Genomic DNA, 25,605 nt, shown 5'->3' with positions numbered 1-25,605 from the left:
TTCGGATGGGTGCCTCTCACCGGCAGTCATCAAAGTCCGCGCCGTAGTCCCTCCGAAGAAAGTGGGTCTCGCCGTCCCTCGCCGCACTGCAGTCCCCGGCTTCCTTCTCACAGATAGGCCCCAGGGCACACGCCGGCGCCGCTTCGCGAAATTCGGAGGTTTCTGGACACCGATTAGTGCTACATGCACCGGAGGTTATACCGCTTCAGGTTCTGCTATGTGATGACTGCTATGAATCGAATAAGTTGACGGATTTTTAGGAAAGAGGCTCTCTGGTCACGGAGCTACGCTAGATTGCGGCCATCTTGGCTGACTGCTAGCCACGCCCCCCGTTTTAAACAGTATTAAGTGTGTTTTATTATTCCCGACGACAGATTTTAAGTATCCCAACAATGGTTTTAACTGTGCTTATACATTGTGTCCTATGAAATATTTATTTTATGTTTCGTGCTTTTATGCCTTATCTGTCGAACAAAGCTTGTTGGATTGGATTGGCGAAGCTCTTCGAAACCTCTGGTCAGACCCTAGTCAGGCGATTGCTTGCTCAATAGCAAAGTCTTTAGGTCATATGTGACCAATTAGAAAGAAAGTGCCAAAAGAGTAAGAAACTTTCATTTTATTTCATCAGTTTTAGCAGTTGTTACATGTTTAATCTGACAGTTTACTTATATTTTACTGATAATATCTAAGAGGCGTTGTAAAAAGGAGTCACCGGAGGATATGGACTCACCTCTTTCGACCGTGTTTCCTCCACACTTTAATCTGGAAACACAAGGGTTAACCTAAGGCTCTCCCTCCTCTGTACAGGAAGCAGAAAAAATGAAGGCAAGACGACCCAATGGGAAAACAGTGGCTCACCAGAGGAGGCGGGACTAACCCCTTTATGGGGGTGGAAGCTGACGGAGAGGACGAGCACGAACCCGGAAGACGCCACGGAGTTGGAGGAGAAGGATCTACGGGGCGAGAAGAAGCTCCCAGGAACCACAACAGAAGAAGACGCTGACGGTGAGTGCTGTTGGAGGACTGGTGGACGCCCGCGGAGGTTGCTGAAAGGCCGCCGCAACTCTGGAGAGTTGCGGTAGACGCGGTGAGTGACAGTGGCGAGAAGGGAGGAGGGGGCGGGAACACCATGTAGAGGTACAGGGCTTCGCTTTCGCTGTATGCTCCCTGGCCCGAACGCCTGTACCTGAAACCCCTCACCAAACCCTTGCCCTCACACCGTAATTTTACCCGACTACAATTGGAAGTGGTCGCTACCCTTTTTGATTTTTTTTTTACTGTCAATAAGAGTCTTTGTTTTAACCACATCCGGCGGTAGTGAACGGTAACCCATAACTCAGCCGCCTCTAGTCCTTCAAGCCTGATAATAGGGCTTGTAGCTTTCCTCATTTCTACACGGTTCTCGTTGATTCACTTCGGGTGTGGTGACGGTACAACTCCTTAAAATACATTATACAGTTCGCTGACCGCTCTTTCTTTCTTTTTGAGCCTTGGACTTCCCGGACAGCGATCTCCCCACAAGAAGAGGGAAGGAAGAGAAGGACACCGACAACATACCCTGCAACTACCAGTGCAAACCATCCTAACCACCTGACAATCATCGGATAATTCTCTGTTCTGTTCTTTCAATAAAACACACAATTCAACCCTCACTTCGGGCTCCTAGTTTCCATTTCCGCCCATCCCTCCGACATGTGGTGTCAGAAGTGGGATCTAAGGAAATGGGGGCCGCACTACAAAGATTGGCGGACAATCAAGAGAAACTGGGTATGGTCATGGAGTAATTCTTGGCAGTAGCCGAAGAGGATCGAGAAAAACTGCATCAGACTTTAACCCAACAAAGCCAAAGCCAGGAGACAGTAGTAGGAAAACTGGCTGACACCTTGGGTCAACAGCGGGGATCAACCACCCTACCCTCGGTGGTGCTTCAGAAATATGTGGAAGGCGAAGATCCAGCTTTCTTTTTCTCGAACTTTGAACGCATGGCCCGAGCAGCTGGATGGGCTGGGGACAAATGGGGTCATTATCTGGGAACCCTCCTTTCAGGAGATATGCAAGCCACATATCAAGCGGCTAATCCCCTGGGTCTTACTCCTTATGAGGAGGTGAAGAAAACCATTTTAGAGCGATTGGTAATAGATGAAGACACGTACCGGATGCGTCTACAACAGCTTAAAGAAGGGCCCCAGGAAACCCCTAGAGCCTTGTCATTCAGAGTAAAGGACATGGCAAACCGTTGGCTGAAGCCCCTGAGTTCAACCAAAGAAGAAATCAAGGAGAGGATATATTTGGAACAATTTTTAGCTTCTTTACACCCACCAATACAGAAATAGGTGCAGCAACTTACAAATCTAAACATGGACAGGGCCGTGGAGATAGCTAGTGCCTTTAGTCAGGCCTTTGAAATACAAAAAGGAGAAGCACATGGGAAGCCCGCGGGGAGCACCTTACCCAAACACATTAGACCTCCTGTTCCAAAAAAACGACACAGTCACTCTGTTACCAGGGCCACTGCCAACCCCCCTACGTCCCAACCCCACAGGACCCCAGTGTTTTAATTGTGGTGGGTTTGGGCACATAGCTAGAATCTGCCCTCAAAAAAAAGAGCCAATGGAGATTGGATTAACTGGTCTCTCTTTTGTACAGAAGAGGGACAACATCTTCCCTTCCATAAGGTAGTCAAGGTAAATGGGGAGGATCGTTCAGCTCTCATTGATACAGGGTGTTTGCACAGTGTAATCAGACCACAAACTATACCTAGGGGTCCTCAGCAGAATAGAGGTATGGTAAACATCCAATGCGTACACAGCAATAGTAGACAATACCCTACTACAGATGTACATGTACAACATGAGCCCACTATGCAACCTGTTCCTCTACGTGTGGGGCTCATCCCTAAACTACCTGAGCCTTTTATCTTGGGGAGGGATTATCCTTATATAGAACAGCTTCTGCCCAAGGAGACAGAAGAATGGAGAAAGACAGCCCCTTTTGCTAAAGAGCCGGAACTTGACTCTTACCTGGGAAAGATAAGGAAGAGTAATAGTCAAAAGAAACGAGAGAAAAGAGTGTGGACACAGGTAGCCCTGACCCAACCACAGGACGAACCAGTATGGCAATACGATCCAGGGTTTCATGCGGCGCAGAGAGAAGACCCCACTCTTAGAGAAGCGTGGACCGGGCTAAGGAGGAGGAAGACCCCAATCAAGTAGGTCCTTATTTTTTTTGTAAAAAGGGGTTTACTGTATAGGAAAGGGGGGAGAGACCAGAACTCCCAGCTACTAGTACCCCAGAGATATAGAGAAAAAGTACTCTTCTTAGCACACAGTCACCTCTTAGGGGGGTATTTTGGGACCGAGAAAACAGAGAAGGAGATCCTTGAGAAGTTTTATTGGCCGGGGATCTATCATCAGATTCGCCGTTATTGCAGGGAGTGTTCTATCTGCCAGAGGAACAGCCGGAGCCTTCCACCAAAGGCCCCCCTTCGGCCTCTGCCTATAATTGAAGAGCCCTTTTCCCGGGTGGGAATGGATATCATTGGACCACTACTTCCCTCTAGAAGTGGTTGTCGATATGTGTTAGTCCTAGTGGACTATGCCACTAGGTTCCCAGAGGCAGTGGCTCTGAGACAACCAAACGTGACACAAATAGCCAAAGCTCTGGTATCTATCTTCTCTAGAGTAGGATTTCCCCAAGAAATTATAACGGACCAAGGAACCCCTTTTGTTTCTCATTTGATGAAACAGGTATGCCAGCAACTCAACATTAAACAGATAAGAACATCTGCTTATCATCAACAGACGGATGGTCTGGTAGAAAGATATAATGCAACCCTTAAGGCAACCCTTAAGAAACTACTGGACTTGGAAACACGAAAGTGGGAGGATATGTTGCCCTTGGCGTTGTTTGCCATCCGGTGCAAACAACAAAAGAGTAAAGGATATTCCCCCTTTGAGTCGTTATATGGGAGGGCTCCAGGAACCTTGCTAGAGATGGCAAAAGAAGAATGGGAGGAAGAACTCGGAGGTAAACCCCTACCAGAATATGTGACTAGTCTTAAAACTCATTTGCAGGAACTGCGTAGTATAGTGAAGTCACATGTAGAACAAGCTCAATCTTCCCAGAGAAAACAATATGATAAACAGGCTAAAGTACGGTCTTTTGATGTGGGTGATTTTGTTCTGTTAATGCTGGCCACTTCAGAGCATAAAATGTTAGGACAGTGGCAGGGTCCTTTTCAAGTAGTAGAAAAAGTAACACCAGTAACGTACCGGTTAGCGTTAGACCCAAAAAGAGCCACACATGCCCAAATAAATCACGTGAATTTGCTAAAAAAAATGGGAGGGACCCATTCCTACCTTAGTGGGAAAGGCGGATCAAAGCGAACCCTTATATCGGAAAAGCATTGACCCCGATCTCCCCACCCATCAAAGAGAAGAACTATGTGCCCAGTTGCAAACTCTACAGGAGGTATTTTCCCTCCTACCATGGAAAACTGATGTCAGGGAACACGAGATACATACCATTCCAGGGAAAAAGGTAACGTTGCGACCCTATAGGATTCCCGAAGCTAGACGAGAGGCAGTCAGGAAAGAGGTAGAACAAATGTTCCACATGGGAATAATAGACCCCTCTTCCAGTGAGTGGAACTCTCCAATTGTTCTTGTGCCAAAACCTGATGGGTTCATCAGGTTTTGCATAGACTTCAGGGAGGTGAATAAAATATCTCAGTTTGACACATATTCTTTACCAAGAGTCGATGAGATGATAGAACGGATTGGAAATGCTCAATACATAAGCACTTTCAACCTCTGTAAAGGATACTGGCAGGTTCCCTTACGACAACAGGACAGGGAGAAAACTGCCTTCTCTACCCCCGAAGGACTATTCCATTTTACCGTACTACCCTTTGGGTTACACGGGGCTCCTGCTACCTTCCAGAGAGTGATGAACACGGTGCTGAAACCATGTGCGGCCTTCGCGGCTGCTTATATAGATGATATCATCATTCACAGCAATACATGGGAACAACATTTACAACATCTACAAGCAGTAGTATCCACGTTAGAGAAAAGAGGTTTTACCATCAACCCTGCTAAAAGTAAGCTGGCCGCCAAATCAGTAAAGTATTTAGGGTACCTTTTGGGGGAGGGTCTGATCAAACCACAGCAAGAGAAAATAGAAGCCATCACAGCTATTCCCTTCCGGAAAAACAAGAGAGACCTGAGAGCCTTCTTAGGGGTCCTAGGGTATTACCGAAGGTTTATCCTTAACTTCTCCCAAATTGCTAATCCCTTGACAAACCTTCTCAGTGGCATCTGTCTCGGCATTTCTTTAAAGTATTTTTAATCTACGTAAGACATTGATTATATGAAATCCATTATTTTAAATTCTGGTCCATGTTAAATACTGTGTTTACTGATTTTCTAATATTAATTATGACGATGTAATATTTGATGTGATTTGATGTACTTTTATGGTTATTTATGAAATATAACCGAATAAAGTCTTTTGAATTGAATTGACAAACCTTCTCAAGAAAGAGGCCAAAACAGAAAAGGAATTACACCATCCTTCTGTAGAAGCAGTGCAGGCTTTCACCCAGTTGAAACAGGCCATAACAACGAAACCTGTCCTTCTTAGTCCTGATTACAGTAAACCTTTCATCTTGCAAACAGAAGATGGGTTGGGGGCAGTATTATCCCAGAAGGACTTCCAAGGGCAATAACCGCCAGTTCTTTACATTAGCCGCAAACTGTTTCCTAGAGAGAAGAAATATGCCGTAGTGGAAAAGGAGGCCCTAGCTATCAAGTGGGCAGTCGAGTCTCTTCGTTATAATATCGAAAGACGAGAATTCAGCCTCTTCACGGATCACGCCCCGTTAGAATGGATGGCCAAAAATAAAGGGCATACCGACAGGGTGTTAAGATGGTTTCTGACCCTACAGCCCTACCGGTTTACAACTCTACACCGGAAGGGAAAATAACTTGCCAATGCCGACTTCCTCTCCAGGTATCCCTTAGAACCATTTCTTGCCAGCAAGAAAGTTAGGGAAGGGGGATGTAAAAAGGAGTCACCGGAGGATATGGACTCACCTCTTTCGACTGTGTTTCCTCCACACTTTAATCTGGAAACACAAGGGTTAACCTCAGGCTCTCCCTCCTCTGTACAGGAAGCAGAAGAAAATGAAGGCAAGATGACCCAATGGGAAAACAGCGGCTCACCAGAGGAGGCGGGACTAACCCCTTTATGGGGGTGGAAGCTGACGGAGAGGACGAGCACGAACCCGGAAGAGGCCACGGAGTTGGAGGAGAAGGATCTACGGGCCAAGAAGAAGCTGCCAGGAACCACGATAGAAGAAGACGCTGACAGGGAGGACGTGGAGTGCTGGTCAGAGGACTGGTGGACGACCCCGGAGGTTGCTGAAAGGCCGCCGCAACTCAGGAGAGTTGCGGCAGACGCGGTGAGTGACTGGGGAGAAGGGCGGAGGGGCGGGAACACCGGGTAGGGGCACAGGGCTTCGCGTTCGCTGTATGCTGCCTGGCCCGAAAGCCTGTACCTGAAACCCCTCACCAAACCCTTGCCTTCACAGCATAATTTTACCAGACTATAATTGGAATTGGTCTCTACCCTTTTTGAGTTTTTTTTTTACTGTCAAGAAGAGTCTTTGTTTCAGCCCCAACCGGCGGTAGTGACAGGTAAACCATAACTCAGCCGCCTCTAGTCCTTCAAACCTGATAATAGGGCTAGTAGCTTTCCTCATTTCTACACGGTTCTCGTTGATTCACTTCGGGTGTGGTGACGGTACAACTCCTTAAAATACATTATACAGTTCGCTGACTGCTCTTTCTTTCTTTTTGAGCCTTGGACTTCCGGGACGGCGATCTCCCCACAAGAAGAGGGAAGGAAGAGAAGGACACCAACAACATACCCTGCAACTACCAGTGTAAACCATCCTAACCCCCTGACAATCATCGGATAATTCTCTGTTCTGTTCTTTCAATAAAACGCACAATTCAACCCTCACTTCGGCCTCCTAGTTTCAATTTCCGCCCATCCCTCCGACAGGCGTTGAATATAGTGCACGTTTAGATCGAAGGCAGTATAGCAGGCCATGCTGTTTACTTTGGAATGGGCAAAGGTTTTTGTAGTTCTGGTCCTGTATTGAGCAGTACGTGTTTATTCTATTTATCTAATGAAATTAAAATCATGGTTTGCTTGATATTTTTACTAGGCTACTAATGTATATTGCCAGTTTAAAAAAAAAATCTATTTGTGTGAGCTGTATAGCACTTGCACTTTTATGGTCTTGTGACTGAAATAAAGTTTTATGATGATGATTCAAACACTATTTTTGATGTTTATGTTAAATCCAATTTAATGGTGAATACGGATTTTTAATAAATATTTAAAATTATGATTTTGAGAAAGTTACCTTTTTCCTGTCTAATGCTCCTGAATACTAATTCGCATTAGCTCTCCAGTAGCTGCCCAGTCAATACCTGGCCTTGAGATGTGAAAACCGCTTCCAGACTAGGGATAATGGCCTGGGTGTTGAGAGGTATTTTTCTTCCCTTGGCAAGAGGGCCAGTCAGGATTGACCTAGGTCCTCTATTAACTTGTAAATGGGTCTGCAGTCTCACAGGAATTGCAGACTCATCTTTGAGCTTCCTAACTTTAGTTCATCTTCATGTCTGTGCTAGAAGAGGTCACTTCAGATAAAGATGGCTCAGTAGGAGATGAAGCTTCCTCTGATCTGCTTGAATATTGTACAACAGCACACCTGAGGAACTTTCATAGGGTATCTTGTGCTATGCATTCTCAGCTTAAGTCAAGGAGAACTCACCTCCCTTCCAATTGTGTCCTTGTGTCTTGCCATTTCCTTTAGCTGCTCGTTCAGGCCTTTGGCTTCTTTCTCATGCGTGGCCACAGCATCCTCGAACCGCACCTGCAGAGCCTTGAGTTCTGCTGTTAAATCTGCCACTGTATTCTGTACAACAAAAGCACAATTGTTAACAAACAATGGCAATAATAATAGCTCTAGCATATAAATGAAAGTGCCTCCTCAGTCACTGATGATTTTAGGTACTCAATAGATCGTCATACATGCACTATGTCCCTCTTCTTTGCACTCCTGCATCCACTGACTCATTCTCACAATTACCAACTTACACAACCACAATAAAACTCAATTACAAGCTCAACAACATATGCAACATAATTAGAAGAACAGAAGTAGAAAAAAGAAAATGCTGCTGCTTAAACACTACAGGCAGCGGATAACTGTCTTGCAATGGTATTCTACATAGTGTATCATTGGTATAAAGTTGCGGCACGGCTGCCACGTTTAGAGCCAATGTATTGGCTAACTCTGAATGGTAATATAATGATACAATATGGCCACTGCTATCACATTCAAGCAACCACTGCAAGATGTAATAGTCTCCCTCTACCCTATCCTAGAGGATAAAGGTATCCAAAGATATTGGAGTAGAGGCCTCACCCACGTATCGTGACATGCTTCACCATTGGCGGCGATTGAGGCTGCGGGTGTGTGCGGGTCCCGCTGAGCTATTTTATGCTGATTTTAAAAGCTTTATGGGAAATGTTACTTTAATGTAATAATTTACTTGGTGCACTGTGCTGAAGTTATCAGAGCCTCCTTACCTCTCACTCCTTCACTCTTGGCCCAGTTCCGCCCCGGCATTGTGCCGTTTGTGCGGAGGGCCGTCCTATTGAGCACCATTTTCCACCTCCTTACACCACTTCCGCCCTGCCCTCCACATCACAGGTTAGCGGTCTAGTGGCCACAGATTACTTTTCTATTTTAGGCGCGACTTTTGCACATTCTCCTTGACATACGCGGCGATTGAGGCTGCGGGTGTGTGCGGGTCCCGCTGACCTATTTTATGCTGATTTTAAAAGCTTTATGGGAAATGTTACTTTAATGTAATAATTTACTTGGTGCACTGTGCTGAGGTTATCAGAGCCTCCTTACCTCTCACTCCTTCGCTCTTGGCCCAGTTCCGCCCAGGCATTGTGCCGTTTGTGCGGAGGGCCGTCCTATTGAGCACGATTTTCCACCTCCTTACACCACTTCCGCCCTGCCCTCCACATCGCAGGTTAACAGTCTAGTGACTCACTATCAGGTAGCACATATGGTACCCTGGCGGAAGCGCAGCGGGAACGCCGACTTCGCACCGAAGTCGCGCTAAAGTCAAGCCCGTCTGCGCCCGTCCGCGGCCGATCGGGGCCCGGGGCCAGTCATAATGCCCAACTTCCGCTGACCTTTTAATGCTCTGCCGCTCAGTTCCCTTACAGGCTCACGCCATAAAGACTGCTTTGGATTGTGGCACTTTTGTTTCTTCAGGTACCCTTAGCCCAGAGATTCCTATCCCCCGTCCTGAGCCGATATCCCCTTGCCTCATATCGCCATCACTCGGGGTCACTCCATTGACCGTGATATACCTCAATACACGGTCAATGTGAAACACCAGCTGGAAATATTTCAGCTACTAGATGATAGAGCAGTTGATATCCTCCTCTTATCTGAGACTTGGCTGACTGAGGACTCTGTCCCTGACATTCTTGCCGCCATCCCCGCCGGATATTATATCCTGCAATCTCAGACCTTTTATCAGGTCTGAACTGCCACCAACACATTACAAAGCCTATTCATTGCAAAGGCCACATTTTAGACCAAGTGTGGACGGCCAATCTTGAAATTTCGTCCCCCGTTGTGGCCCCTTGCTCTTGGTCAGATCATTGTTTCATTTCCTTCTCTCTTAATTTGACTATCCCCAGCCGTCCCTCCCCTACGACCAATTTCACTGCTCGGAACTGGAAGAGAGCCAATCTGGTGGAACTTCATTCTATATTGGCTTCTACAGTCCCTCCGACCTCCGCTCTGGTGACTCACCAGGCCTCCCTCTTAGAACAATGGCTGCTGTCTGCCTGTAATACTGTTGCCCCTTTAAAAACTATAAAAACTAGGCGGCCCCATGACGCCCAGCGGTGGTTTACGGACCAACTAAAGCAGGACAAATTGGCCCTATGTCGGGCTGAGCGCCGCTGGAGGCGTAATTATGACCATCAATTAAAAATTGAGTTTGTGGACTGTTTGAAAGCCTATAAAAAAATCCATCCTATTGGCTAAAACAACTTATTTTTCCCCAAAAATTATGGAGTCTGCCTCTAAGGCAAAGGATATCTTCTCCATTGTGAATGAGCTCCCTCTGCCAGACCGCGTCACCTCTCAACCCCAACCTTCACAGTCTCTGTGTGATTCACTCAATGCCTTTTTTATGGATAAAATCACTATCATCAAGAATAATATTCCCCCGCCCTCATCCTCCTTTCCCCCTTCTTTACCCCCCAGAAATCTTTGCTGCCTGGACGTTTTTCCCCCAATTTCCCTTTCAGAGTTCTATTCACTACTGCATAAAGTGAGTTCTGGCTCCCCTAACGATTGCTGCCCTCCGCAGGTTCTTAGGGAAATCTTCTTAGCCTGCTCCGACCCTCCCCTGGCATTACTCAATAACTCACTGGCGACGGGGGTGGTCCCGGACTCCTTTAAACAAGCAGCTGTGCTACCAATCCTAAAAAAGACCAATGCAGCCCCACGGTCTTGAGCAACTACAGGCCCATCTCCCTTCTCCCCTACTTGGGGAAAATCTTGGAGACACATGTCACTCGCTGCCTGAGCGCTTTTATTGAGAGCTCGTCCTTCTTGGAGGCCCAGCAAGCCGGTTTCCGTCCTCTCCATTCCACCGAGGCGGTCATCGTGGCTGTTATGGATACCCTAAGAAAGGGCGCCGATAATAATATCTCCCAAGCACTTGTCTTGTTGGACTTATCGGCGGCCTTTGACACGGTCGATCATGCAATATTGATCGACCGTGTCAAAAATGCTGGTATTCAGGGCATAGCTCTTGAATGGGTTAGATCCTTTTTGGACAGGCGTTCTCAGGCAGTGCACCTGTCTACTTTCTCTGCTTCTTGTTCCTCCCTATCCTGCGGAGTCCCACAGGGCTCCGCTTTATCTCCTTTGTTATTTAATTTGTATAAGCAGCCTTTGATTGTTTTCTTGCGCAAATCCGCATCCACTATCTTCAATTACGCGGACGATTTGCAGCAAATTTTTCCCATCGACACCTCCCTTTCCTCCCGTACCAGCTTCCATTTTACTATGCTTGAGATATCGGAATGGATGTGCCATAGCCAGCTTAAATTAAATCCTACGAAGACCGAGCTTGTGCTGGTGGGTGGAGCAGCCAATCCGTGGAACGACAGCTTTTGGCCTCCCTCACTGGGGCCTCCTCCCTGCCCCATCAACTCAGTGAAAAGCCTTGGCGTAGTCATCTCCAGGTGCCTATCTATGAGGCCCCAGATTAGTGCTGTTACGTCATCCTGCTTCTTCCACCTGCGCAGGATACGTAAAATCTGTAGATTTCTTACCAGAGATGCACTTATCCTTGTCATCATGGCCCTCGTTACCTCGAGAATTGACTACGCCAACACTCTGTATGCGGGAATCCCTGCTTACCATCTCCACAGGTTGCAGCTGGTGCAAAATCAGGCAGCCCCCTGGTCTATCATCAACCCAAGCACCAGCATGTTTCTCCACTACTACGGAGCCTGAATTGGCTTCCGGTGGCCAAGCGTTGCATCTTCAAACTGGGCTGCACAGTCTTTAAAGCTCTGTCTGATCTGGCCCCTGTTTTCACTTCCTCCAGTTTGAAGCGATATGTCCCCTCCAGAGATCTCCGTTCCTCATCCCACAACTTGTTAGTCATCCCTAAATTCACACGTAAAAAACATGGTGGTTCTTGCTTCTCTTTGGCCCCTAAGACCTGGAACTCCCTCCCGTCTGCCTTTCGGCATTGCCCTACCTACGATTGCTTCCGTAGGATGCTGAAAACGTACCTCTTCCAGTCAGCCTCCCAGTAATTCCCGCTCTTGCTCTCCGCATTTGTTATGAGCGCCATGAAACCATTTGGTGACCGAGCGCCGTATAAAATTTTTTAACATAACATAACATTGGCGCCTACCCACACCCGGGTAAGATGATACTACCCAGGTGGACTCAACCATGTATGGAATGGGAGTTTTTAGATAAAGCAATACTGGATAATCAGGGATCCAGATTAATGATTGTTAAAAATACCTCAAAGTATACCCAGATGCTATGCTTTATTTGGAGAGTTCCTGGGGTATGAATAAAAACTGTGAAGTTTTGGGTTTTACTGAATATAGTTGTTCAGTTAAACCCCATTTTTGTGCCAAAATGGTTCGGCCCTCGCTAGGAGCCCACATGGGTCTGGGGCCTTCCTCATGGCTTTTTTACTTTTATTTCATCCCTGCTTCTATACTGTGCATGTTCACCATGCACAAATGTGAGGCCTAATGCGCTCACCTGTCTGTTTTTGTCATCAGTAGATTTCCTAAGAAACGGGAGAGATAAAGAGGCCATTATTACTTCTTTCACTCATCCTGACTGTTAATCGTGTCTCATCCATTCCAAAATGTTGGACCGTGTTTTCTTGTATTTTATGCATATCCTTATTTCGTGCATGACACTTCGGCAACAGATTTCCCTGGATCTCTTCATTAAAACAAAAATGAATAAGTGATCCTGTGATTATTTACATTGCTGTGGTTTGTGATCTGAATATGTACAACTCAGTTTAAAAAAATAAATCTAATATATGAATAGGTTGGAGGCCATCTAATGGGTCCGGATGCAAACCCTAGGTGTGGTGATTGTAACTTTACACATTCATCCTGTGATAGTCACATTGTTGTGCCACACGGACTCCGTCACTCTCGCGATTACCCACAGGAATTTTTAGTCAAGGGACACGCGGATCAGGCAGGAGGTGCCGTCTTATAGTCTAACACTACAGGGGAAAAGAAATGCTTCTATCAATGTTTGGTGCTAATCTGGATATTCAATGCAGATTGCACATGCAAGTTTTATTGTCATTCCTTCCTTATTTTCTATTCACATAACTGATTATATATGATTTTATTCACACTTTTGCTCTCAGATATTATCGGTATTCACGCTCTGATGCGTTATTTTGGTGAAAATCAGTCACTCGGTTCCTCAATACATAATTGACCTATCAGTATATCTGGTGTAGTATTACTCCGCCTGCGGGCCCCTGCTACGTAACAAAAAAACGTAATGTATGCTTTTGTTAATGCTCAAGGCTTTTTGTGCTCAAATGCGGTTATTAGCCTATCTGAGGCAACAACAGCAGCCGGTACCGCTCCCCTCCCGGAGCGATCTCCGCACCAATATCTCATGCCGTGGCTCAGTTTGTTGCAACATTTACTTGACATTCGGGGGTAGTGGTGTTCCATGTAGACGATAGCCCCATTCATCCATACTGAGTCATTCTCCCTACTTACTTCATCAAAGATACCAGCACCGCAAGATTACCTTCATGACCCTGCTCAGACGGCCGCCTAGTGCTGGGTCTGGCAGGATGGGTCCGTTTTGAAGCGCTGTCGCACTCATTACCCCCGCATCATTTCCCTGCGCATCCGTCCATTTTCCAATGGATGCTGGGAAATATAGTCCTGTGCTCAAAAACAAATTGTTTTGAGCACAGTGTGTGGTGGTGTTGAAGTTTTGTAAGCAAAACTATTTTTTCAAAAGAGAAACTCTCTATGAGAAAGAATGAAGAGGTCTAGGGGCCTCATTGGTTTTGAAAATTGTATAGTTAATGTGCTTAGCGGGTTGTAAGGAAGCACCCCAAACCCCTACCTTCGATGTCGATCCAATCCCGATATCCCCGCTTTGGGTACCTTCTTCCGGGGTCGGGATGACATCAGCATACAAAGACCAGAAGTACAGAAAATAAAAACTGACTACTGTTCCTTCGTACAGGACAGAACGACAACTCAAGAGCCAATCAGGGCAGAGGAAGGCGGAGAGACGAATCCTACGGCCCAATTACTGCTGGAGACAAGAAACAAAGAGGCGGAGATAAGGACGGCGCGGACAGCGTTTGAGGAGAAGAAAAACAGAGAAGACGGAAAGGAATTCAGGATCGGAGGAAGGGCTGAGGTCAAACAGCATGGTCTGAGTCATCGCCGGAGATAAGAGTTGTGGCAGAGAGCGGTACGTGACTCGGGAGAGGGAAGGTTGGGTGTAGTGGGTGGAAGGCAGCCATTAGCTTCCCTGAGATCGGGGGTGGGGAAACCCCAGGTACACAACCACAATTTGATATTTTTTTTTCTTTTGGTTAAAAGCCAATTTTTCCCTTCATGTTCCGTTTAACAAACCCTCACTGTGGTGTGGTGGAAGTAAATGGCATTAGGTTGAGAACACATGCTTACCGCTCCCTTTTGTTCTCCTTTTCTTCCCTTGTTGGTGAGGAAACCCTTGGGACTTCCACCAGAGCTCCATCACAGAGGACCATAGGACTAAAAGAAGAAGTGAAGCCCAACCCTCTTCAATGAATGATCCCTCTAGCCTGCATCATCCACTCTCAGGACATCAATGTCCGCTCCTATGCTGGCTACATGCAACTCATTCTCTCCCTAACAGGCAAGACAACCAGTACCCGGATCAAGTTCAATGTCTGGATGACTGAAATCACCGAGTAAATGAAGACCAAATGGCTAAAGCTGAACACTGACAAGACCAATATTGTGATCGGGCGCTGTCTTACTTCACAGTGGGACTCCACCTGTTCGCCAAAAGAGCCAAAAGAGCTAAGACCAACACCCACCACCCATGCCAAAAACCTTGAAATCAGTCTCAACAGCAAACTCAACGTGACCACTCAAGTCAACGCCGAAATCACATGGTGCTTTCATACCCTGAGCCAGCATTCAAGCCTTCTCTAAAATCATTTCTTTTTTGTGTTGAAATTTTTCATTAGCATTTCATAAAATAAATTACAATACAATAGAATAATGTCCATAATAATTTACTTGAATTGAACATTGGTAAATGCACAGATGAATAAAGAAACTAGCACATATTATATCTGAGAAATGTTTTGAAGAGGAACAATCATTTCATCCTAAAATCATTTCTAATGCATAAAACGACCTGCCTCTACACAAGAGCCTCCATCTCACTTCCTGAATTCTGCAAGAAGCTGAATTTCTGTCTTTTCGATTAGTCTCACTAGGCCCTAGGTTTGGTTAGACCCTCACCTGGTCAGCACCAGGATACCCTCCTAGGTAATTTTGCGCTCTACAAATCTGTATAACATAACCGAAAGTAGCATCCTGCCCAATTTCTTGCTCATGCACCAATCCCACTTCTTCCTTCTACATCCGAAATGCTATCTCTTGCTGCAGAATCAATGAATGGTCCTTGGGTGTAAGGGAATGCCAGGAAGGAATATGGGGTAGTTGCAGGTGGAAGGGTTGGGTATACCCGTTTTCCACTATCTACAGGATCCACCTGCCTGATGATACAACCTTCCAGGCCTGTAGAAAAATGACACCTGTCCTCCCACTACAACAAGAGTTTCTTCACAGCCAAACTACTGCTGCTCCCCTGGTGGTGCAGAAGAAAGATGGTGAGGATTGCTAAATATGGTGGCTGCATATTTTACCCCTGCGTTTATATTGCCTATGTTAGTGTATTGTGTTGGGTTGCTGCAGAGTGACGTGGGCATACTGACGCTGCATGCCATGGATCATCGGCCGAATGCCCTGGGTTTCTGAAAGCAACAAAAATATCTGGAAGTATGAAGCCCTAGAGACCTGGCAGTGGCTCTGCCCTCTTTGGACTGAGAACACCTTCGGACCAAAGAGTTTCTTTCCTGTGAAAAGAATATCCATTAGAGTGTTTTGCATAGCAGCAGAAAACCCTGAGGTGCGAAGCCAGGCATGTCGACTCAGCACTGCATAAGTGATGGGTTCCTCTGTGGCTCTATCTGCCGTGTGCAGGCCTGCTCTGAAATTATGTCGAGAGGCGCCCTCTACATCTTGTACTACTTCTGAGAAACGGTTCCTAAGATGTTCCAGAAAATTAGGAACAACCAGTACTGCCATATACCGAAGGTGATGATGAGGAAAGCAATTTATAGCACACAGCTACTCCATGGAGTATCCAGGTGCACAACACATAGGTGTGAGATTAACAGACAAACAATCATGCTGTGTTTAGAAAGTGTGACAATCTCCCAATGGAAAAGCTTTCTTCCACACTCCGTGCAGCTATTTGGAATCTGTCTGCAGAGTGAGTCGGAAAATCTCACGGGTTCAGCCTGAAAGTGGATGAGGACTGGACTACTTGTATCTCTGGTGAACGATAAAGGGACAAAGGCTGGTTCTCTAGGAGACAGCTGACGCCGATGCTCTATGGTCCGTTTCACCTCGGCCCATGATGTAAGCTTTGACTATGAACCTCAATCAGTGCCTGAACCAGGGCCTCACTGAATAAGAGGAGTGGTCCCACCATAGAAGGAGCCGCCTGCAGCACATCTATATGGATGTACAGTGGGGCATATTCTTTGTTCAAATCTGTTTTTATTGTGAACACAGCGATAAGCCTACAACCCCGTGTCGGGGTCGGCCGCGCAGAAAAGAACTGGAAGGCGTAAGTAACCAGGGGAGGTTGAAGCATTAACACAGCGCCCTGCCTACAACCCCCAGAAGGGGCCGGCCGCGTGGCTTAGGGGCAGTGATAGCAAGAGGTGATCATGTGCTGGTGTTGTATCGCTGTGCGGGGGAGGCGCGTATGGGAGTAAGAGCAGTAGTGTCACGTTTTCCAAAGGCCCAACGGGGCCCAAACTGCCCCGTAGAGGGGCGGAAGCCAGAGTGGCAAGTAGGAAGGGAGAAAAAGTCGGAAGAAGAGTAAGCAGTAGCGAGATGAAGAGAGGCCTGGGGGGGAAGACTGCAGTCGCCGGTTGGGGGCTAGAAGACGCAAACTGGTGAGCGGAGTGTTAGAGCGCAACAGCGCCTGCGCTGGGGGAAGCAGCTAAGGGCCTAGTCTGCTCGGGTCAGCAGGGATGAGGGCGTCCTCAAATAACTGCAGAGCGCGAAGCCTGGGGGGCATGTGGCGGGCATAGCTGATGGAGCACAGATGGCGCACAAGGGGTTCCCACACTGCCTTGAAGCGCACCCCCCTCGATTGTATCCGCGCCATGAGCAGCTCCATAGTCAGGACCTGCCAGAGGCGCACAAACCAGGAGGCTATCGGCGGTGCCTCAGCCCGCTTCCAGTACAGAGCAATGAGTTGCTTAGCAGCGCCTAACATGTGAAGGGTGAGGATCCAGTCGCTGCGCGTGAGGGCCCTAAGTGTAGGGGGTCGAATGCCCAGCAGGAGCGTGCAAACCTCTTCAGGTAGGGGAAAACCCAACACCTTCTTAATGTGACTGAGGACCTCCTTCCAAAAGACAGCTAGAGTAGGGCATGACCACCAGATGTGTACGAAGTCGCCAGTCGCAGTGCCACACCTCCAGCACAGCGGCGAGGAAGTAGGGAACATTTTGCTGAGTCTCAGGGGGGTATAGTACCATTGCGTTAGCATCTTGTATGCGTTTTCCCTCTGCGGGATGCTGCGATAGGTTTTAGGGATGTCAGTCCATAGCCGGGCCCACTGAGAAGGTGTGATATCGGCGTCGGTCACCGACGGCCATTGCCTCTGGTAGGGATGCGCAGGCGGAGCGGTGGGGTGTTGCAGGATGTTATAGATCTGGGAGAGAAGTCGTTTCAGCCCCCCAAGGGAGCGCGCCAATTTCTCGAATGGTGTGTATGCCCTGGTGGCAGCCCGGTACATGTCGTCTCTCATAGTCCAATGGCGCAGTTGGGCATACTGTAGGCTGGCGGTCGAGGGGAGGCCAAATTCTTCCCTGCAGTCTGGCCATGATTTAGGTGCCCCTCCAAGAAAGAGGTCTCCTACAACTCTGCAGTCCCCTTGTGTCCAGCTCTCAAAAGCTCGGGTCCGGGCCGCAGGGGGAAAGTGCGGGTTACCTGCGATGGGGGTGTGCGGAGAGGGGAACGTGGTTAGGCCCTTGGACACTGCCACTCTGTCCCATACGTCAAGAACTGTTCTCGTTGGGACCGCCATGTAAGCACTTCTGGAGCGCGCCACACGCGGTAGCCAAGGCAGGTCCCATATGGTGCGTCCCGTGACCACCCGGTCCATGTGGAACCAGTGCTTGTCGCTTTCGCGTGCACCCCATTCTATTACGAACCGAAGATGCGCCGCCCAGTAGTAGTGGAGGAGATTCGGGCAGGCGAGGCCGCCCCTGTCTCTCGGTTCCATTAGGACTTTCTGCGAAAACCGGGGTCGCTTACCGCCCCAGATGAAGGACGTGAGGTCGCGTTGGAGACTCCTAATGCAGTGGAGCGGGATCGGGGTGGGTAGGCACTGGAAAACGTATAGAATACGGGGGAGGACCGACATCTTGACCGCGTTGAGCCGCCCTAGCCAGGAAATCATCAAGGGCTTCCATTTCCGCAGGTCCGCCAGGACTTCCTTGCGGCAAGATGCCCAGTTCCGCGTGGACCACGAATCCAGGTGGGGCGTTAGGTCCAGACCCAGGTATTTAATGTGGTCCTCCGCCCAACGGTAAGGTGTAACCCCTTTCAGGAATTGGACCTCCTCCTCGGGGATGGTGAGGTTAAGCGCCCAAGATTTGGTGTGATTAATCTTAAGGCCGGATGCTTGTTCAAACAGTGAGAGGGCCTCATGCACTGCCGGGAGGGAGTCCCGAGGGCGCGTAAGAGTAAGAATCAAATCATCCGCAAACAGCGCTACTTTGTTGGTGCGTCCCCCATGGGGGATTCCATGAATGTCAGGAGTGCGCCTAATCAGCTCCGCCAGCGGCTCCACCGCTAGGGCGAACAGGAGCGGCGAGAGCGGGCATCCCTGCCTCGTGCCCCTGTGAATCGAGAGCGGCGATGTTAGTTGGCCGTTGACCCGAATTCTGGCTTGTGGTCCGAGATAGGGGGCCATGCACCTGGAGATCATGTTAGGGCCAAGACCTAGTTTCTGGAGGACCGCCCGCAAGAAGGTCCAATCGACCCGGTCGAAGGCCTTTTCTGCGTCTAGCGAGAGGAGGTAAGCCGGTATATCCCAATGCTGTACCTTCCCCACTAAGTGTGCCAGTCTGCGAACGTTGTCGGCCCCCTGGCGATCCCGAATAAATCCCACCTGGTCCGGGTTTACTAATCCCGGCATGTACGGGTCCAGCCGTTTGGCCAGGATCTTGGTGTAGATCTTAAGATCAGTATTCAGGAGGGCGATGGGGCGATAGGAGGCACACAAGTCGGGGTCTTTCCCAGGCTTGGGGATCAGGGCAATCTCCGCCAGGCCCATATCGGGAGACGGGCCAGTGGTGTCAGAGAAAGAACCGTATAGTCGCAGTAGGTGCGGGCGGAGCTGGGTCAAGAATAGGCGGTAGAAGGCCAACGGCAGGCCGTCCGGTCCCGGGGTTTTCCCAGTGGGGAGGTCCTTGACAGCCTCTGTTATTTCCTCCTCCTGCAGGGGACCCTCTAGTGTAGCTGCACACGCCGGGGACAGCGGAGACCCCTCAAAGTCCACAAGAATGGCCTCCCGTGCTTCCGCAGAGGTAGGCTCCGCAGCATATAGGGAAGAGTAGTAGGCGATGAAGGCGTCCTGCTTGGCTTTCTCAGAGGTGGCGCAGGTGCCATCCTGCCGCTTGACGTTGGCGATGTGGGCCCTGGCTGCACGCGCTCGCAGCCTGCCAGCCAGCAGGCGGCCAACTTTGTCCCCGCCCTCATAGTAGCGTTGTTTGAGCGCCAGCAGGGAGTGTTCTGCCTTGTTGGTGCGCAGAGTGCGGAGTTGCCCCCTGAGGTTGGCGAGCGTTCTCTTAGACGCCCGTGAAGGGGAGTCCCGGTCCCGAGCCTCCGCTTGTTTGATCTCACTAGCCAGGTCGGTTTCCACCTTGAACGCCTCCCTCCTCCGTGCCACCGCCAGGGAGGTAATGTGGCCCCGAATGGTGGCCTTGAAGGCATCCCAGACCGTATGGAAGGGCAAGTTAACAGCGAGTCTATGGCGTCACGGATGCTGGCGACGTCCTCCGGGTCCCGAAGGACACTCGGCGGGAGCACCCACCTGCGCTCGCGAGTGGCATGGGCCAGGGGGTCCTGTAGCAAAAGTTCCACATGGGCGTGGTCCGATAGGGAAATGTCGGATATAGCGGCAGCTAAGGAATCTCGGGCCAATTCAAGGGAGGTGAAGAGATAGTCAATACGGGAGTATGTCCTATGGGAGTGTGAATAAAGAGAGTAGTCCCGGGTCCCCGGGTTGTGGTAGCGCCACACATCCACGAGTCCCAGGTCTGTAAGCTGCGTTCTGAGGGTAGAGGACATTGCCCCCGTGCCATTAAAGGAGGCTCCCGCGCGATCCAACTCAGGGTCCCACACTAGATTGAAGTCTCCGCCCAGGATCACGTTAGGGTCGCCTGATGGGAACTGATCCCGCAGGAGTGCCTGGAGGTATTTGTCCTGCGACTGGTTGGGCGCATATACACATCCCAGGGTGAGTTGTGCACAACCCATCTGCACCGTGGCTCGGAGGAAACGCCCGTCAGCACTCTTGAAAGGTTTCGTGGGTCCCCGTCTAAAGCCAGCCCTGCAGAGGATTGCCACCCCCGCCGTCTTGGTGTCAGAGGAAACCCAGAACTGCGTGGGGTATCTAGGGTGCGCCATGCGCCTGGTATCCCCCTTCAGAAGGTGCGTCTCCTGGAGGAGGATAATGTCAGGGGAGTGATGCAGGAGATAGCGCCATATCTGATTCCGCTTGTTGGGGGAGTTGAGCCCTTTGACATTGAGTGAGAGGACCTTCAAGGGCGCAGGGATCTTCGCTGTCATCGCACTAAGGGGGAGCGGAGCTGCGCAAGAGCCAATGAAGCAATCCCCCCGCAAACAGGGCAGCAGCAGCCTCACCTCGCCTCCAGCATGCCAACCCTCGTAGGTCCCACCAGGCCACCCCTCCGCAAGCGCGGGGAGAGAACAGGAAGAGAAGGCAGAGCGAGAGAAAAGTAGGAAAAAAAAAGAGAGAAGAAAGATAAAGGGTGTAGAGAAGAAGCACAACCAAAACAGGCCAACAGGGCCATTGTACATTGTCCCAGGTTCCGGACATCCTCTACCCGAGGGTTCGGATGAACACAGGAATGTCACTTCCTACGGGACAAAGGGAGGGAGCGGGGATCTGGGTGAGTGAAATGAAGTCCGGTCGTCTCGCAGCCCGTCCACCCCGCTGTCACAAGAAAGTCCGGGGGTGTGTCGAGCCGGGGGATCCTCAGGTTCGGACCAGCCGCCAAGAGGGCACTGAAGCTCGGCGTTGTGGAGTAGGGCCCGATAGGGGTGAGGTCCATTGTCTGTTCCTCCTGTCCCCCACAGGGGGGGGGGAGAGTCACTGGGGCAGCCATCTAGAGAGGGGGAGGGACCCCAGCCCCAAGAACAGCAGGGTCAGGTCGCCGAGGCGTGGTAGGACAGGTCCAGGCGGCCAGGTGGCGAGGGCATGCTCAGGGCAGCAGGGGTCTCTCTAATCAAGTTCAGATGGTGTCTGGAGTTGAGGGGAGGTCCCCTCCTTCAGTGCCGGAGACAAGAAGCTGGGAGGCCTGATCCTCACGGTCGCCCTCAAGGGAGCGAATGTGAGCGATAATGTCTTGCTTGGTTTGTGAGGCGGAGAGGCTGTCCACGGGGGGGGGGGGGGGGGGGGGGGGGGGTCCGGCGACGTTTGCGCACAGTGGACCAGTCTGGGCGCGGAGGGGCCTTCTCCGGGTGATGAGAGCGGGATGGGCTGTGATCCGGGGACCCCGGCATATCAAGCAATTGCGCCGCTTCTCGGTAGGATCGGAGGGACCGTCGCTTACCCTCCCACCGAAAGATGAGGGCAAAAGGGTGTCCCCACTGATAGGAAACGTTGAGGGCCCGGAGTCTCTCCGTGATCGGGCGGAAGACCTTCCTCCTTTGGAGCGTGGTGGGAGCCAAGTCTTGGAAGATCTGGATCTTGTGGCCTTCATACCGCAGGTCCGGATGGTCTCTAGCCGCTTTTAGTATGGCCTCCTTCTCCGTGAAGTAGTGGAGCCTGACGACAATGTCGGGCAGGAGGCCCGCCTTGCTCCCCGCCCCAAAGACACGGTGTGCGCGATCAAGGCGCGGTGGAGGGGCGTCCTCCTCGCCCCACACCGCTTGCAGGAGTAGGGCTACGTAGGCCATGGTATTAGTCCCCTCTTCTCCGAGTGGCACACCCCGTATGCGAAGGTTGTTGCGTCGTCCCCTGTTTTCCAGGTCCTCCTGCTTGATCTGGAGCTGGATATGTTGCTCTTCCAAGGTCGCCACCCTCTGCCAGATCTGCTCCGGGTCTTCGGTTCGGGAGTCAACCGTCTTCTCCAGGCCGTCAACCCGGTCGCCGAGGTCGGTGACTTCCTTGCGCAACTCTTTGACGCACGAGTGAACCTCCGTCCTGAGGGATCCGATTTCGGACTTTAAGTCCGCCATGAAGGAGGACATAAAGGCCTGAGTCACTGGGGGGGGAGTCGGCAGGCGGCAGTGATTTCCCCCCTGTTGTTGAGGGGCCTCCAGAAGATGGCGGCGAGCCCGCCTTGCCCCACATGGAAGCCACTGACGCACCTTTGGTCGCCGCCGATGGGAGGTCCGGCTTGTTCCCCTTGCCACGAGTCATGGTCCGCTTAGGGCGTCGGAGGATAGCGGGGGGGGGAGGGCAAGCTGTTGCGTGTAGCCCCCGGCCCGCGGTAGAGAAGAGTCCGAGGAAGGTCTCACAGGTGTCCCGGTGATCCAGCAACCCAGGGTCCACGATCAGGGGCTCTAGACCGCAAGGCAGGAGATGGCAGGGTGTGGTAGGGCCTCCGCAAACCTGAGGCCGGACTGGCCTGATGTCAACCTGCAGAGTGCGCCAGGGTAGCAGGGGTCCGGCGCGCAGGGGGGCTGCGTGGGCGAGCGAGATGGCCCCGCCGGGGAGGCAAGGCGGTGTGTAGGCAGAGGGAGTGCTGGGGGTCCTTTGTCAGCAGTCTTCCCGTGGTGGCCAAAGTCCGGGTCCCACGGGCTGCGGACCTCCGATGGCTGTGGCAAGACTCGGCCTCCCGCCCCCGTGTGAGTCAGGGCCCTCCCCAAGTGCAGCGCCCGGGCGGCCCCACAGCCTTCCGTCGAGGCTCGCTGGGTCAGCAGGGTGTTCGGTAGCAGGGGGTCACGTGGGCGTGCGGGCCGGCCTCCCGCTTCCAGATGTAGCCCCACAAGCAGCCGGTCAGGAGGACAAGATGGCGGTCAGGGCTGAAGCAGGGCCCTCCTAGCGCCAGACCCCGCCAGGGACAGCCAGGGGGAAGGGGCGGTGCGGAGGCTGCAGCTCACCGTGATGGTCCCGCAGCGGATGCGTGATCTGGAGCTGGGGCTCGTATGGGAAGAGCCTCCGGCGTTCACTCCGGGTCCGGCCTCTCTTTCCCGCCCAAGCCGGGGCCTCTCGTAGTCTCGGCGCTCGGGCGGGCCAGACCCCGCCAGGGACAGCCAGGGGGAAGGGGCGGCGCGGAGGCTGCAGCTCACCGTGATGGTCCCGCGGCGGATGCGTGATCTGGAGCTGGGGCTCGTATGGGAAGAGCCTCCGGCGTTCACTCTGGGCCCGGCCTCTCGTAGTCTTGGTGCTCGGGCGGTCGCAGCTTCTTCGGCCGGGGGGAAGCCCAGCGCCAGCAGCCTCAATGGTGCGCCCAGGTAGCAGTCGGCACCTCGGAGGGAGGCTCGCCACGTGTAGGGCTCAGGAAGGCACCAGCTCCTCGTCAGCCTCCGAAAACAGCTCTGCACCGGGAGAGTCGGGTCAGGGGATTCTTCGGCAGGCCCCGCGGCAAGATGGCGACCAGAGGCCGATCGCGGGAATCCCGGGGCTCCGGGCGTCTGCAGCGGGGGTCCCAACAAGAAGGACTCGCCTCCGGAAGGTGTTGCAGGTAGGGCTTGCAGTAGTCGGGGGGCCCCCAGGCAAAAGAAACCCCCCGGACGTCGCTTAAACAGGCTAATTACACAGCGGGGCGACGGAGCTCACACGAGACGCGTCCGCTTACATCGCTGTCTCGGCCACGCCCCCTGGGTTTATATTGCTAAGGAGCTATCGCCGAGTTAACCCCACTTTATCGCAGCCAAGGTTGCGCTAAATTAATCGCCCCATTCACAAGCTGGTGTTAACAGCCCATTGCACCAGTTTACCTGCGATAGCAGCCGCAAAAAATATTGCCGCAGATGACCCAGGCAGCTATCGCTAATGAGATGCATAGTAGGCATTCCCAAGAAAAAAGCCGTGACAACACCACTCCGCAACATTCTCAACGACCAGCCAGATCGGCGATAAGATCACAAATCATGCGATAAGGCGCATTAGTAGCAGGTAACTAACACTTGCTCTGACCTGGTGTAAAGTCAGACCACAGCGTGCACCACAAAAGGGAGGCCAGCCCAGAGCCACACCTGAAGAACAAAAGATGCCATTGAGCCACTGAACATGAGGCCCGGACCCCCAAGAGGGCCACAACACCCACCGCCACCACCCCCAGGACCACCCCAACCCCCCTGGACCCCCCCGGACCTACACAAAGGCAGCACAGACAAAGTCAGCGAACCTCCAAAAAATGCATCCAACCACACAGACCCAACACCAAGGAATGTCATAGCCCACCACAGGCACAAAAGATCAACCATCCTCCGCATCCTGACCACCATTGCACACAGGCTGACGGTACCAACACAGAGGACAACCAATATCCCACTGCAGACCAAGCTGCTGGCCGTGATGCATCTGTTGGCCGCTGGTACCCTCCAACCAACATCCACACGAGTCGGAGGAGTCACACAGCCAGCCCAATCCAAGTCCCTCACAACAGTCATGGATGACATCATCAGCTTGGTACCCCACTATCTATACTTCCCACACACTGCGCAGGAACAACTGGAGACTAAGCAAGCCGTCTACGGGCAATTGATTGCACATGTCCTACTTGTGCCCCCTGGCAACACCGCACACAATAAGTGCAACAGAAAGCGCACTTATCCCACCAATATCCAGACAATATTGGACCACCGAGGAATCCACGCCAACGTCGCCACCAACACCCAGGCAGTGTGCATGAGCCCCACACCTTCGACAGTCCATCATCAACCTGTGCTACCAGGATGGCACCCATGGAAATGCACTGCTCGTTGGCCAATATCAAATGAACACATCACACACCTCAACTCCACAATCATGCAACTCACAACACAGGAAATGCACACATCACAAGCTCACATACAACATGCACACCCACCAGACATGACCGAACAACTTACTGTGGGAACCTGGACCAGCCATGTACATTAGACATCAGCGGCATGGCACCTCAGCCACACAATAGCAGGATGTGGGAAGAGGTGGGGACCAGGCATGTGTGAAGGAGGCAAGTGACCCATGAATGAGAATGTACACAATGCCAAGTGTGGCGTGGATGTGCAGGAAAGACTGCAGTATGCAGACCACACACATATCCATGTCGACACACACCGCTGGTGTATGGAGTGTAGTGGACAATGGACACAACCATGTCACCCCAGCCAGTGGGGAGGAACGCGGAAATATAGCTTGTTTCGCTCCCCCCGTAAGTGTGAGTGGAGTGGGCTGGC

General features: G+C 51.2%; 1 protein-coding gene across 1 annotated transcript in view; it reads right to left on the bottom strand.

Moving 5' to 3' along the window:
- The window catches only part of CROCC2 (ciliary rootlet coiled-coil, rootletin family member 2), a 1,620,686-nt gene that overhangs the window by 752,931 nt on the left and 842,150 nt on the right, over positions 1-25,605 (bottom strand). Inside the window, exon 23 of the mRNA XM_086944022.1 lies at positions 7,847-7,990. Coding sequence (XP_086800148.1) covers positions 7,847-7,990 — 144 coding nt within the window. The remainder of the gene's footprint in view (positions 1-7,846; positions 7,991-25,605) is intronic.

The sequence above is a fragment of the Lissotriton vulgaris genome, chromosome 11 (genome assembly GCF_964263255.1).
Source record: "Lissotriton vulgaris chromosome 11, aLisVul1.2, whole genome shotgun sequence".
Taxonomy (NCBI): domain Eukaryota; kingdom Metazoa; phylum Chordata; class Amphibia; order Caudata; family Salamandridae; genus Lissotriton; species Lissotriton vulgaris.
The sequence above is the reverse complement of the archived record's forward strand: the minus strand, read 5'-3'. Positions and strand labels throughout refer to the sequence as shown.